Source organism: Brachionichthys hirsutus, chromosome 5, assembly GCF_040956055.1.
Source record: "Brachionichthys hirsutus isolate HB-005 chromosome 5, CSIRO-AGI_Bhir_v1, whole genome shotgun sequence".
NCBI lineage: Eukaryota > Metazoa > Chordata > Actinopteri > Lophiiformes > Brachionichthyidae > Brachionichthys > Brachionichthys hirsutus.
In genome coordinates this window covers 14,911,778-14,927,396 of record NC_090901.1, presented here as the reverse complement: position 1 = coordinate 14,927,396, position 15,619 = coordinate 14,911,778, and the positions used below count along the sequence as shown (strand labels likewise).

General features: G+C 42.0%; 1 protein-coding gene across 1 annotated transcript; it reads right to left on the bottom strand.

Moving 5' to 3' along the window:
* Nucleotides 1-2,547: 2,547 nt before the first annotated feature.
* Nucleotides 2,548-15,611, bottom strand: LOC137893833 (cytochrome P450 2F2-like). Its single transcript, XM_068739272.1, has 11 exons — nt 15,450-15,611; nt 14,532-14,694; nt 11,178-11,342; nt 10,276-10,436; nt 8,896-8,964; nt 8,390-8,494; nt 8,138-8,276; nt 6,781-6,866; nt 5,183-5,284; nt 2,812-2,953; nt 2,548-2,729 (listed from the first exon to the last, which is right to left on the bottom strand). The coding sequence occupies exons 1-11, from the start codon at nt 15,609-15,611 to the stop codon at nt 2,548-2,550; spliced, it is 1,476 nt and encodes a 491-aa protein (XP_068595373.1).
* Between the last annotated feature and the right edge of the window lie 8 nt (nt 15,612-15,619).

The window sequence follows — 15,619 nt, the reverse complement described above, 5'->3', positions numbered from 1 at the left end:
TGTGGAGACTTCAAAGTGACTGTAAATCCAGTATTAAGTACAGAACAATACCTATTTCCATTGATTAAAAACACCTCAAACCAACCCTGAACTGTCAGTGACTGTGGACTTCGACAAATATGGTGACACATATGTATCTGAACCATGTAATGTACCTTTACAAATCAATCAACTCCAGAGAGTCATACTGTTCCTAGTTCAGATGAAACTGTGAGGGAAAGTGTATTGGTACCAGAACCCAGTCAAACAGGAGCAAATGCTGATGTATCTCTTGAACGTCGCAAAAGTAAATAAAAGAAAAACTAAACAAAATATTGTTTAACGCGAGGACGAGAAATCTCGCAGCATTTTTATCTCGTGTGATCTCGTGGCACGTAATCTCATCCCATCCCTAATTATTTGGCAACTTAAAATTCCCGATACAGTACTTCATATTTGCGAGCAAGTAAAGACCGAATCAAATTCATTGTTTGTGGGCAAAATGTTGGTCAATGAAGCTGATTCAGATTTTAAATTCAAATCTGTATATGGTCTTAGATGTCGATGTGTTGTAACACATGTGACGTTTCTCCTGCGATGGGAAAGTTTCACATTGTGTAATTAAAATAATTGTGATAAGAAGCTATTTTGACAATGACATTTGTAAATGAATAGAGAAATGCTACAAATCCATGTTACAATTACCAGGTTTATTTAGATTTGTGAAAACAGTTTTTATTCTGATCTAGGCAGGTAAATTCAGGTTTGTCAATGCACTTACCTCTTAAATTTAAAACCAGCCAAGGATCAAGGTTCAAGGTTACTTTATTTGTACCCGTAGGTAGACTTGATTTGCTGTTAGATCAAACCATTCAAACCAGCAAAAATGCATATAAAACTTATACAACAGGTAAACGCGCCCAAAGCCCCAGTAATAAGGATATCATAAAACATTTGCAAACCACAATAATAAGAAAAACAACAACACAACATTAAGATTAAGGTTAAACCGGATAAAAGGTTGAGTGAATGAAATACATGAGGAACTGCAGATTAATGCTTATTCAGCTGTTTTTGTACCTCTGATTTCATCACCTTGGCACTAGAAACCTTTACCCATATGCCAGAGACACAAAGTGACCGTACAGGGGTGCTGCAGGTCATCCTGGAACACGGAGGAGGCGATCCTCTGCGTCCGCCAACTGTACAAGGACGCAGGGCTGGTCTGTGCTTCAACAAGCAGACGAATTGCCCATTTGACAATTTGATCCAGTGACTTTTTCTGTTTCAGATTTGCTTGGCCAAACCATGACACCAAAGAAAAGGACACAATATATATATATATTCCGAGGTTTTGATATATATATTCCGGTGTACGGAAATCTCGGAATATATATATTGTAATCTTGGAATATATATATCGAAATCTTGGAATATATATATCAAAATCTCAGAATATATATTTATTCCGAGAATATATATATTGTAATCTTGGAATATATATATCGAAATCTTGGAATATATATATCAAAATCTCGGAATATATATTTATTCCGAGAATATATATATATATTCCGAGATTTTCAAATATATATTCGGTGCACGGTTTGATATATATATTCCGTAGTTCAGTCCATATTCTCAGACTTTTGATATATATATTCAGGAGTTCGGTCCATATTCTCAGACTTTTGATATATATATTCCGGAGTTCGGTCCATATTCTCAGACTTTTGATATATATATTCAGGAGTTCGGTCCATATTCTCAGACTTTTGATATATATATTCCGGAGTTCGGTCCATATTCTCAGACCTCACTTTTGATATATATATATAATAAGTTCCTGAACAGCATGCCATAATATATATACATATCTCACTCAACCCAGCCGGTCAGACAGATGGCCGTCCACCATGAGCCTCGGTTCTGTCCAAGGTTTCTGCCTGTTAAAGGGAAGTTTTTCCTTGCCTCCGTCTCCAAAGTGCTTGCTCTTGTGGGTCAAGTTGGGTTCTGTCTTTCCCTGCTAATCCTGTAAAGTGCCTTGAGATGACTTCCTCTTGTGATCTGGCACCATAGAAATAAAACTGAATTGACTTGAGACAAGAAAACGGATCTCAAATTGCCAGAACATTCTTTCAGAGCTGTCAGGTTGTTTTAGTCAGGCGCCTGCCACGTGGCTGAATGAGTGTACAAGTGAAAAGTAAGCAGAATTTACAATTTTATTGTAAATTTGCAAGTGAATCAGAATCAGAATTTATTTTTTATATCCCCGTGAGGGGAAATTTGTTGTACAGCCAGCAGACACACAATTATAATAAAAACAAGTGCACAGTTTCCATAGAGGCCGGTCATTCATTAGAAATGCATGTCTTAGTCTATTTGTCCTGCACTTTGGTGCCCGACGACCGGAACAGATATTTTACACTGATCCAAGCACACGTTTTCAGATTTCAGATATTGATCGGTATCTGTAGCCAAGACTGCTTATATGTTAGAACAGGATATTTCACTTTATGATTCATTGAGTTGATTCCATGGGGTTATGGGGTCGTCTCATCCTTAGGCTCATTCTCGGAGTGTGACCTGCATGAAATAAGGTTTTGGGCTCTGGACAATTCCATATACAGGAGAAAAGTCTGGTTCTCCTGCATCTTCAGGCCAGACGAACTTAAACCTCCTCAACAGCGTCACTGTGATAAGAAAGTACTCCATGCGAGCCAGATTCTCTCCGAGACACATGCGAGGACCTGCAGATTACAACACCAACATTATTACTCAAATAATATGTCTTCAGTGGAACCTCTCCATCTGAAAATGATTTCCACTCACCAAGAGAGAAAGGCACGAAGGCCTCCGGGATCACAAACGCTCCCTCCTCAGTGAGGAAGTTTTCAGGGTTGAATTCGTGGGGCGATTTCCACTGACCTTCCTCGTTTAGGACTGAATACAGATTAGGGATGACTAAGGTTCCCTTGAGAAGAAAAAGCAAAGACCAGAGGATTTCTTTGAAAACAAATAACTCTTGCAACTATGTCCAAACTCCCATGATTTGGTTTTACAATTTTACTTTGCATTCGGGTGGAAAAAAGTCACTAAAAGGGCATTGATACTTAGAGTTCAGTTTCCCCAGGAATTTTGTATAAAACATTTAAGTTCTGTTTCACTCAGCATCCAGCCTGGCATTTTTAACATTTAACCAAAACACACTGCAGCCTCAGATCCTCAGCCAGTTCAGTTCAAAGCTTTATTATCCCTCAAGGGGAAATTTGGTTTGCAGCAGAGGTCAACAACAACGGTAACACAATCACAAAGTACAGGACGACATGGAACATGAATCAAAAACAGTAAAAACAACCTTAAAAAGGATACATCTGTCCTATCTCTCGGATGGAGGCCCTAATAATAATGATAATAATAATAATAAATAAAGTGCTGATTAGCAGTGCAGACAAATGAAGGTTAGTGCAGGTTAAGAACATTTATTGCACTTAATAATACCTTGATTTTATATAGCGCTTTTCTGGGTACTCAAAGATGCTTTACATGTTATTGGTGCATTATTCATCAAGGTGACAGTGGCGAGGCTGCCAATCTCAGCCATCAGTCCTCCCGACCCCACCGACATTCAATCGCTCACTCATTCACACAGGCAGTGTGGGTGAAGTGTCTCGCCTAAGGACACAACGACAGTGTACACATGTGCACGAGAATCGAACCGCCAATCTCGATCATAGGCCTACCCACTCAACCACCTGCGCCACCATCAGCCACTCGGGACAAATGAAAATGTAAATATGTTGCTCCTTATCCTGGGGGGTTTGTATCTCCGCCCAGAGAGTAGAAGAACAAACTCCTCCAAGAGAGGGTGATCAGAGCTGGACAGAATCGACCGTGCCTTCCGCAACACCTGCCGGCCAAAGATCTCAGCCAAGGAAAGCTGCTGTGAGCCAATGATTTTACTCGCTACCTTCACAATGCTGGACAAACTGTTGTTGTTTTGCACTGAGAGATTTCCATACCAAGAAATAATACAGAAGGTTAAAATGGACTCGATAAAAGATTTATAAAAGAAGACCATCAATGTTTTGTCCACTCTACTGCTTGTCGCTATTCACGCAGCGCCACGGCCCACCGCCGCAGGAGTGATTGTTACAGCCCACAGATAGTTAAGAAGGATTGGACAGCATCTATGGGTGAGCTGATTGACATTTACCTCCAATTTTACCCTTTTCCTCAGTTAGAACATTTCTCACCCCACACCAAGACTACAACCATTCCTTTTCAAAAAGACTGTGCAGGTTCTCAGTCATCCAGGTCACGATAAATCACGAAGAGCAAAATCAAAGAATCAACTGGACTTGTTCAAGTTTGGTTCAAGTTCTATTCCTAATGGATGCAGAACACAAACAAAGGACCCAAACCAGACGTGGCCTACAGGAGGGGGGTTGCCAGTCTGCTGTCATGGTGCGAGGACATTAACCTCACTTTCAACACATGGACATGAGAAAGTAGAGGAGACTTCATTGGCTGCTGTTAATCCAGGATGTGAATGGTTAAATGTTCTGCACTTTCAACGCTTTACATTTAAGCCTCACATTCACTCTTTCACAATTGGTTCATTGTCTTGCCCAAGGACACTTTGACAGTCAAAGCTGGGCATTGTGATCTGTTGTGTTATTGTGTGCTACAGAAGCACCGCTGCTCGGGACCACAAACACCTGCAGAGGTGAGCACTACTGATAAGATCACCAGGACTCCACCTGCAAAGGATCTCCCACCAATGAGTCCTCAAGGGCAATGCCTCCATCCTCAAAGACCCCGCCCACATCCAGGGTGTGTACCCCACCCCGCAGCCTGTTGGGACAGGCTTAAGCAACACTCCAGAGCGGTACTTCAGATAAAGGGCTGAAGACGAGTCCAAATAGTCAAAAGGGTTTGTTTTTTTTGGAGTTGACCGATTTAATGTTGAGAAAACTTGATATTCCTTCCTTCCTTCCTTCATGAGCGCAGTGATCCTCTGTGCTGTAATGAAAATGGATTCATGCTTCTTTTTTTTTAGGTAAATTAATTACTGTTTAAATCTTGTATTACCATGTCTTGCATAGAACCGTGTCTTTGAATGTGCTATTAAACTATCTTGGCACCTTGATATGAAGGATTTCCTATTTTCCATTATGACCCCATCCTATTTTACACTTACCTTGGGAATGGAGTATCCCATTAACTCACTGTCTCTGGTGACACGATGGAAAACAGCCAATGGAGCAACGTTAGCCACCCGCTGGACCTCATGTAGGACAGCCTGCATAGTAGAGACAGCCTTTAGAATATCACACAGCAATACTTAAACCCCTCAGAGACGTAGCTGTACTGTGCATATAATTAAACCAGTCATCAGGTAAACTCGATTATTTTTACTGAATCGAGTTTGAATGAGTCACTCACTAAAGTGAATCGAGTCATTTGAGTCACTGAGTCACTGAGTCAGTTACCCAGAAGGTGCATCAAAATATACATGTGAATACAAGTTTCACCTGCTACCGATTGATGCTGCTAAAACAGCTGATTGAAACAGGGAAATAATACATTTCATTGAGGGAAAAGAGTGAAAGATCAGGAGTTCTCAAAGGGAAAACATGTACTTGTTTGTTCTCTAACGGCATAAATTATATATAATTTGAACGTGCGCCTTTTAACGCGGTGCGCCTTTTATGTGGATCAATACGGTAATTGCGGCTACCGTAGTCAGAGGGCGTCGCCGAGGTAACAGCGGTAAACACGGTACAGAGGAATTCCAGTCCCAAAATGGCACCTCCAAAGAGACACGCTTACGACGCAGAGTTCAAACTCAAGGCTATCAGTAAAAGCTTCGTCCCTAGTGATTTATGACTCCATGCGCGCCCATATCACAGATTGTGTCAAAAAACATCCGGTCATTCTGGTTCCTGCTGACTCGGCAATGCTGACTCGGACAATGGCGACTTTGACGAGGCGGGACCGGGCACATTGGATGCCGTAATCGCCCAGCTGTTCAACTCGGACACTGAAGAGGAAGAATTTGAGGGATTTCCTGAATGAGGAATAAACTGACAAAGTGAGCTTTATGTGTTTCTTTCACGTGTTTACAACTGAACAAGGCTGGGAAACATTGTGACTATGGACATTAACGTTTGAACAACGGTGAGTTATTGTTATTGTTATTGTTGTTTCAAGAGTTACTATATTGTGATTGCACTAACGTTTGATTTACTGTAGCAGTATCAGACTGTTTCTTTTACGTGTTTACTGAATCAGGGAAAGTTCGCCTCCACGTTTGTGAATGCATTAACTACGTGATAAATAGTTGCACTTCCTGTTGTACCTTGCTGTTGGTAATCGATAATACTACGTCACTGACGTTACCTCGTGGAAGAAAATATAAAACAGCTGTTCATGTAGCTTTGAACTGTGACCAATGGAGTTGGAAAGGCGGCGCAAATACCGGTAAGAGCTACCGGTACCGTATTGTGAATGCACTTGTTTTGGGAGTGAACAGAGTTGTCAGAATGTTGGCTTATATTTTATTAATAAAGTTTGACTGACTGAATTATCTGACTGTTTTGTTGACATTCCCTGTAGCGCGGCTCCACTTAGTGGATGCATAACGCAAGTCCAGCCACTACAGTAGTTTCTATTCCATGCGCCTTATAATGCGCTGCGCCTCATATGTGAACAACATTTTAAAATAGGCCATTCATTGTAGGTGCGCCGTTTAACGCGGTGCGCCTTATAGTGCGTAAAATGCAGTAATCAATATACCTGAACATAAGGCATCTGGCCTCTGTCCTCAAAACTGGCTGAATCCTTCCCATCCAGGACTGTGTCTATTTCTTCCTGACAACGTTCTGACAGAGAGAGGACATGGAGAGAAGCAGCGACATTGTTAACAGGAGCGTGAAATGAGGCTGTGTTCTCAGGTGAGGTGCCACAAGGCAGATGGAAACAGAAAGCATGGAAATATTACCATTGGTCAGCTTGAGGAACCGTTAGCATCAGGCTAACTGTCACAAGACAATCAACACCAATTCAAATGGAGCGATTAATATGGGCACCAAAAACAATCTGGCACTAACCACAGAAAAGTTTGATGAAGTTCTGCTGTGATAACGCAGCAGAAAATCATCTTTGTGCTTGAAGGTGAGGTGAAGGTTCTCCGTATGCAAAATGCAGAGAAGGACGAGCGGCTTGCCTACCGATACTTTGAAATTCGTGTTGAGGACCTCGATCAATGCACCAGAATTAATGATATTGTCATCACTGGACGAGCGATTAAACTACATTCTGTGCAAGCACATGGACCAGACACTGTAAAATATACATTAAGCTTAAGTCAAGGTTCTGATGGTGAGGGGTAAAGACTGGACTGGACTGAGCAGAGGTAACAGAACATACCCAAATATGATGGAAGTGATGATGGACACACCAACAGGAAGTGGCAACACTTGAATTTAAAAGTGCCGAGCTGTTCATCAGAACAATAGACAGAGCAACGGTGAGGGATGTATGTACAGAATTCCCATTCAATGTTTTTAAAAGCAGTTGATGTAAAGGAAATTATTAACCTGGTAAAAGAGTGTACAATAGAATTGGTGCATTATAGTTCATGTGAGTGAGAGTCAAATTGGATTTAGGGCGAATAGATCAACATCACAAGCTCTAACGGAATCACTCGAGGAAATTACAAATTCAATAGACAAGAGTTGCGTCAGGAACGGCATCCGCCGTGAACATTGGCCAAATTGAACATGCAAATCAACGCAAGTAAGAAAGCCATACCGGATTGGTCGAGGCTCGGGGTAACAATGGCTTCTTTTCGACATTTTTTGCTGACTGTTAAGTAAATAAATTATTTTTGGCTGCTTGAGCTTCCCAAAGCTCTGCTCTCCTCTTCCAACGGTGCATTGATTAATCGGGTTATTATCCACTCCATCTCATTGATCAACTCATGTTCAGCATTTGTGTGCAGAGCTTGATGGGTTGGCCCTGGAAAATTTAGCTGTCAAAAAGCGTGACTGTGCTGAGGTGCAAAGCCTCATGGTGGCGCTAGAGGCAAAGTAGAAGAAACATCTGTGGAGATACTTTGGTCTTGTGGATCAACTGGCTAAATGGTACATGCCCTGTATCTGTGGGTACGCTGTTAAGTAGAGGAAGCCAAACAGCACTGTGTTTGCAGTTGTGTCAGAACCAGCGGAGTGGAGATCCAAAAGAAACGCACATAGTTGTTCTTCAGAAAACGATGAGCCATCATCTCCTCTCTTTGTAGGGTAAAAAAGTAAAAAAGAGACAGCGTGAGTTCATTCTGACACCATTACTGCAGTTTAAAGGTCTTGCTATCAGTAGCTTGTTTAAGATGTTCTGCACAGAACACCTTCTCCAGCTCATCCAGGTAGCAGTCTATGAAGTGCCGTGGCTTGCCAGGAATTCTGCTCTTGCTGTTCTCCACCACTGCCTTCAAATATCTTTCACGTGCAGTCTGGTAAAAATATGAAATATACATGATCCATATTTGAGAAACGTATAAAAAAAATATTGCATACCATTACAAGTAAATTCCCATTATATAATAAAAATCACAGCAAATGCAGGTTCAGATTGATTAAGATTGAAAGCCTAAGTTTAAATTATATGTTAAGTTGTATTGTTTGTGTAAAGAAATTTAAGTGGTCAAGGAGAGAAGAGTCCAGAAAAGTGAACACACTGCAGGAAGCGATGGGGCAGCTGTGAGCGCGTCAAAGTCCTGCAGTTACCGTTAATTCAATAAGCCTCACAGAGCTACTAGCTTTTAGCTGAACACTTAAGATGTCACACTGCATTATTAAACATAACTGGAAATAAAGAACATGAAATGAATCCTAAAGAACAACAACAACATACCTTGATAGTCTTAAAAAGGTTCCAGAATGGGAGTGGCAGCATTCGCACCATGGCAACGCAGTCATAAATCTGGGTCGGAACGAAGAGAAAAGAGATTCAACGGATTTTTCTCTTTTGATCAGAGCCCTGCTAAATTGTCTTTGGAAATATGGATTTATTAGCATTAATTCATTATTGAATTATGAACTTATGAATATCTTATAGAACAAGAAACAGACAAAATAAGTCCTTATTCCTTCCTCTCCTGGAACCTCTTTGATTAGAATCTCTCAGGTGACTTTGAGCGTGACGCCGAGTATAGCCGCCGATTATCCAACAACAACCCGTAGAAAGACGACAAACACTCACACTCAGGCCTGCAGTTAATTTAGATTCAGTAATTCACCCACAGAATACACGTATATATATATATACAGGCCCGTCAACAGTCTTGCTGGGGCCCGGGAGAAGCAGGAACCATATGGGCCCCTCCCACCCCCCGACCCCCCAGCCCACGCTGAATAATCCTCCACGACATCTACCCATTCGTTTAAATCAAATAGCCACACAACAGAAATGTGAAAATTAATCTTAATGACAAAAGCATTAAAAAACATTACAAGAACTTCACAACCAATTTAAATTAAATTGAACACAAACTTTACTGATCACAAACAGCTGATTATTCATAAAGACTGCAATCATCTGCTGGGTAATATAAAGCCCTCATATTCTCATTCTCACATTAGTTTAGCAGGACATATTTCAGCCTTCTCTCTTCATTAAAGTCATCAAATTAACAATTCACACTCAGTAAGTACTACACTCCACAAAATCAAAGTGTTTTCTTGATTGATTTCTTGAGTCATTAATAATGTTACTGAAAGCGAGTCTTTGAATGAGCTCCCTCTCAATGGTCAACATGGCTAAACTGTGACATGTAGTCTTTAATAAAAATGTCCTGAATGCACTCTCCTCCAGCTACAGTTACTGGCAAGGACAAGAAAATTGCAGCAGTACACACAGGTTAACTTAAAGATCACATATTATACTCTTTTTCCACAAGGTATTGCAGTTCCCAGACACTTATATGAAATGTCTGTAAAGGTTTTTGTCAAAATAGCAAACAGATGCTGCAGGACAGCGTCCTTCTTTTCAGTCTCAAACACAGATCAGAAAAGCCTCTGAAAATGAAACTAAGTTCACCCTCTGTGACATCACAGGGGGAGAGATTTCTGCCAGACGCGTTTCAGTAGGTGATTCCAGAACTACGCAGACTATGCAGGATTGACCTGACGGTTTATTTTGCTGTTTTGGGGTTCATAATGACCCAAAATCACCACAACAGTATAGAAACATGGGAAAAGTGAAAAGTAAAAATACATAAATAATAAGACTCACCATAGCCCAGGGACCATTGATTACATTGTTGAGTTCATGAAACAAACCTATAAAAAACTTCATGGACTCGTCCTCATAGTCAAACCTCTTAGCAAACAATATGTGGCACATGACGTTGCTGGTTACTTTGTGGAACAGCTGAACGGGAGACATGGGTTTACCTGGTAGAAAGAAAAACCCACATAATATTTAAAAGAGTAATATAGATATGAGAAAGTAAACATCTTAAAGATGTTGGGATCTGAGTTTCAGGCTTTCAGTACAGAGCTGAAATGATCTACCGTATTTTCACGACCATAGGGTGCACCTGGTTATAATATATAATATTACTCATATTAATACTATGGCCAGTGATTCAATGATTCTCAAAAAAATGTAAATTCTAATTTTAAAGCCTTTTTTGCTTCATTTGATCTAGACCTAGTAGTAATGCAATGCTACCACCAGAAGGCGGGAATAATATGCCAACAGCTGATTTGCAAAAGAAGAAATGGAGCAACGGTGGCGCAGGTGGTTGAGTGCGTCGTCCTATGATCGAGAGGTTGGCGGTTAGATTCCCAGCTCTGACACATGTGTACACTGTTGTGTCCTTGGGCAAGACACTTCACCCACATTGCCTGTGTGAATGTAGTGAGCGAGTGAATGTCGGTGGTGGTCAGGAGGGCCGATGTCACAGATTGGAAGCCTCGCTCCTGTCAGTTTGCCCTAGGGTAGCTGTATCTGCCCCAGGGCAGCTGTGGCTACAATAGTAGCTTCACCACCACCAAGTGTGGAGTGAATGAATAATGCACAATGAGTTGAGCACTTTGAGTTTGAGTTTCTCATAGAAAAGCGCTATATAAGTCCAATGCATTATTATTATTATTATTAATAATACCCATCACTAATATGCAGGCCTGTACCGTGACTCTGCTCCAGTATCTTCATGATGTACTTTGTTTCTGTTAGGATTCTCTGCTCCATGGTATGTTTCCCCAAACCAAAGTTCCTCAGGGTCATCAGACCAAAGCGTCGATGTTCTTTCCATCCAGAGGTATAATCGGACAGAACCAACCCAGGAGCAGCAACTAGATAAAAAGAGATTCATTAAGACATTGAAAGAAAAAGTCCATTCAGATACTAATACATGGTTTACGGTCAGTGAAGAAAATTTCACAGTTTAGAGAGTTTCTTGATGTCGCTTGTTTGCCTGTTTCTTTGGATTTGTCTGCCCATCTATTCTGATTACCCGATTTGCCTGTCCCGATCTGGATTTGTTTGCTCTTTTGGACTGACTGCCCGGTTTTGGATAATAAAGCTCAGTTAATTCTACTGTCGTGCATTTGGGGTCTTACCTGCCTTGGTCTGTGACACTCTGCGTGACCTCTGACCTAATGACATAAACTAGCAAGCGGTTATTGGAGCCTTACATCGAGGCTAATTTATGTCAACATTAATAGGCAAACAAAAGAGAATGGATGAAAAACTGTTTAAACCAAACAATATGATGAGAGTTATCTTAACTATTGATTAACAGAAGCACAGGACTCTCTTTGGCCTGAATGTGTAATTTGTGGAATAGCTAGCTAATGACAGCCCAACATATACAAATGGCATCCATAATTTTGGTGCTGTCAAGAAGGCATGTTAACATTAGAAAAGCTTTCGAACGGGCCGGCGCTGATTTATTCAGCGTCACAGAGGCTGAGTGTGCACTGCTTATTGCAAAAAATAAAGAGCCACACAATATCAGAGAGAAGCTGATCTAGAAAAATGGCTGACGTTTGTCAAAAACAGCTGTACAAAAATCTACGAAGGATTCCCTTTACGATTCAGACGGACGAGACACACGCAGCAGCAGATGAGTCCGTACTCATTGTATATGCTCAGTATATGCTACGGTGGCGCAGGCGGTTGAGCGGGCCGTCCTATGATTGTGCAGTCAGAGGAGGCTCCGGCACATGTGTACACTGTCGTTGTGTCCTTGGGCAAGACACTTCACCCACATTGCCTGTGTGAATGTAGTGAGCGAGTGAATGTCGGTGGTGGTTGGAATGGTCGATGGGTTGAATTGGCAGCCTCACTTGTGTCTACAGTCTGTCAGCTGTGGCTACAATAGTAGTTTACCAAAATCTAGATTCTTTTTTTGTATCCAGATGGGTAGGACAAGATAATTATTTGGGGGGATCAGCATTCAGTAAGGAGACATCAATGGGAAAAAAGCTGTTCCTCATTCTGCTGGTCCTGGATCGGAGGTTCCTGAAGCGCCAGCCGGAGAGCATGAGAGCAAACAGTTTGGGTAGGGTGGGCTGAGTTCTTGAGGATGCTCTGGGCTCAGCACAGAGAGTTTCCTCTGGATGTCCTCAATGGCTGGAAAAGGAGTCTTTTTGATGGGTTGGGCAATTTTCACCACCCGCTGGAGCATTGTACTGTCCGTGAGCAGTTCCCATACCAGACAGTGACAGTCTGGCTGATAACAGGTGGTGTCTCCTCAGTGTCCTCAGGAAGAAGAGGCATTGGTGAGCCTTCTTGACCAGGCTGGTGGTGTTTGTTATCCAGGAGAGGTTCTCAGAGAAGTGGGTCCCCAGTAACTTGAAGCTGGAGACACGTCCAACAGCCCTTCCATTGAACTGTTTGAACCCATTCCATTTGAGCTGTAGATTGAGGGTGTCATGTTGAATATTGTTAGTGGGTACGCTTCACATGTAGGATGTGAGTTAGAGGAGAAGGAGAAGTTCCTGAGTGACTTGGATGAAGCAGTTCGGAGCATCCCTAGCAGTGAGAGAGCAGTGAATTCAGCAGACCTCAATTCACAACCTTTCTAGAGAAAGCCTATGACAGGGTGCCCAGAGAGGAACTGTGGTACTGCACGAGGAAGTCTGGAGTGAGCCCAGACTACCATTTGCTTGATAGACTAACAGATAAGGTGAGACTGGAAGCTCCTTGGAATATGATGTTTGCAGATGACATTGTGATCTGCAGTGGGAGCAGGAAGCAGGTAGAGGAGAATCTAGAGAAGTGGAGGTCTGCTCTAGAAAAGAGAGGAATGAAGGTGAGCAGAAGTAAAACAGAGTACATGTGTGTACATGAGAAGGTTCCAGGGGGGACAGTGAGGTTACAAGGAATAGACGTAAAGAAGGTAGAGGACTTCAGGTACCTCGGGTCAACAGAGCAGAGTGATGGAGAGAATGTCGAAAGGAGGTGAAGAATCGTGTGCAGGCAGGCTGGAACGGGGGGAGGAAAGTATCAGGTGTGCTCTGTGATAGGACGAAGGGACAGGTCTACAAGACAGTGGTGAGGACAGCCATGATGGACGGCTTAGAGACAGTGGTGAGGACAGCCATGATGGACGGCTTAGAGACGGTGGCTCTGAGGAACAGACAGGAGGCAGAGCTAGAAGTGGAGGAGATGAAGATGCTGAGGTTCTCCTTAGGAGTGACCAGGTTGGACAGGATTAGAAATGAGACAATGAGAGGGACAGTGAAGGTTAGACGTTTGGCGATAAGGTGTTAGGGTAATCCATTTATATTTTCATTGATATAAGTGTTATTGAGAGAAACAACCCCATCTAGTGGGCAGAGAAGATACTGTAAGCAAACATCTAAGACACACCCCTTCGACTGAGTCAATCAAATTTGGCTCGCCTACGGGAGCCTCGGGGAGAACGTGGTTTGGCGGCGGCCATCACAGTGTTTCTCTCGGCCGTAAATGTTAACTGTAGTCTGCCTGATTTATTGTGTGCGTTTGATTATTTTAAACAGGATGTCTAGAGAGTTTAATTGACATAAGGTCAGCGAGACCAGACTTTGATGGTTTGGACATGTCCAGAGGAGAGACGGGGACTATATCGGTAGAAGGATGCTGAGGATGGAACTGCCAGGGAACAGAGCTAGAGGACGACCCAGGAGAAGAGACATGGACGTAGTGAGGGAGGACATGAGAGTGGCTGGTGTTGGGGAGGACGATGGTTTGCTGTGGCGTCACCTCACGGGACAAGAAGAAAGTACAGTACTAGTACTTGTACATGTGTAATGACAATAAAGTTAAACCTAAACTAACAGTATGTTTTTATGCAATATAGGCATATCGGTGAATGTATTCAGAAGGATAAGGGGTAGCTATTTGAGGTCCAAATTGTCACTCAAACTACAATTGTATTATAATTATATGTCCGAGGATAACATGATATTGGTTTATTCTGCATTTAATGGTGTATTGCATACAATGTATTCAGGAATCTGTTGCATGAACATAAAAAATAACCTGTAACTATGTACCTTTCATTTCCAAAATATGATTGATGTATTGGTCTTGTGGTCTGCCAGAGAAAGCAGCAGCTTTATTGACAAAAGCTTCTTTCATTGCCTGCAACCCATTGATGACGATCGCAGGTCGAGGACCGAGGAAAAAGCTGTAGACGTTTCCATGGCGTTTGGCCAGCTGGGGACAGAAACCAAAGTTTATGTTTACTGCAGGTGGGTTACATCACCACCAGCAAACACCAAAATCAATCATTAACACCACCAGAGAGAGACAAATTCACCCATGTTCATTTTTGTTCCCAAAATGAGATTTAATACAGGTGGGCAGATTTCTACGAAACTTGTTGGAAGGATGAACATCGAGCAGGAAAGAAGGAAATTAATAGTGATGCACATCCGGATAAAAGCACAGATCCATTTTTCAATCAAGTTATTTATCTCAACAGGACAGGGCTTTTCAAGATTTTCCTTTATGATATAAGAGCCATTAAATAAATGTTGTAGGGGCAGGAGTAGCGCAGTCCATAAGGACTTGGTTTAGAGTTTTGAGAGAGGCTGTATCGAGACCAAGACCAGTATCAGTTATCAGTGGCCGAGTCGTTATCATCTGGAGCACGATGTCTACATACATCCACAGCCTCAGACGGCAGACTGGTAACAATGGGTTGAGAAAATCATTGAGAGTTATTAAACATAGTGATCTTATTAATAAGTATTATTACTGTAATAATACAGTAATACAGTAATAAGTAATATTACCGTTTCGGGTAGATTTCGGTGCCTCACTTTACTGCTACCCCTCAGAGTTAAATAATTAATGACTGAATAATGCAAACTGAATCAGTCATTGCTTCGTTGAATGACATTCAGTGTCTCTCGTGTGAAACGAGAGCTGCTGATTCGATTCTCATGAGGAACACTGTGCAACGTCACCCTCTCCAGGTCCGCAGTGGGGTCCTCCAGCTTGAGCTCCAGCAGATTACCAATGAAGGGGATGGCTCGGGGTCCAGGAGGAAAGTTTTTGGTCCTGCGGTTCCGACTGAGGAGCCCAAAAATGCAAAGACCCACCAAGAGTAACACCACAGATACAATCATGATGTGAG

Bases quoted from the DNA above. Each gene is read 5' to 3' on its own strand.
- LOC137893833 (XM_068739272.1), bottom strand. From the start codon at position 15,611: ATGATTGTATCTGTGGTGTTACTCTTGGTGGGTCTTTGCATTTTTGGG. The intron at 5,285-6,780 runs GTATATTGATTA...TCTACTATGCAG, and splicing joins GCCAGATGCCTTATGTTCAG to GCTGTCCTACATGAGGTCCA. The intron at 2,954-5,182 runs GTAAGTGTAAAA...TTTCTTCTCAAG, and splicing joins TGGGATACTCCATTCCCAAG to GGAACCTTAGTCATCCCTAA.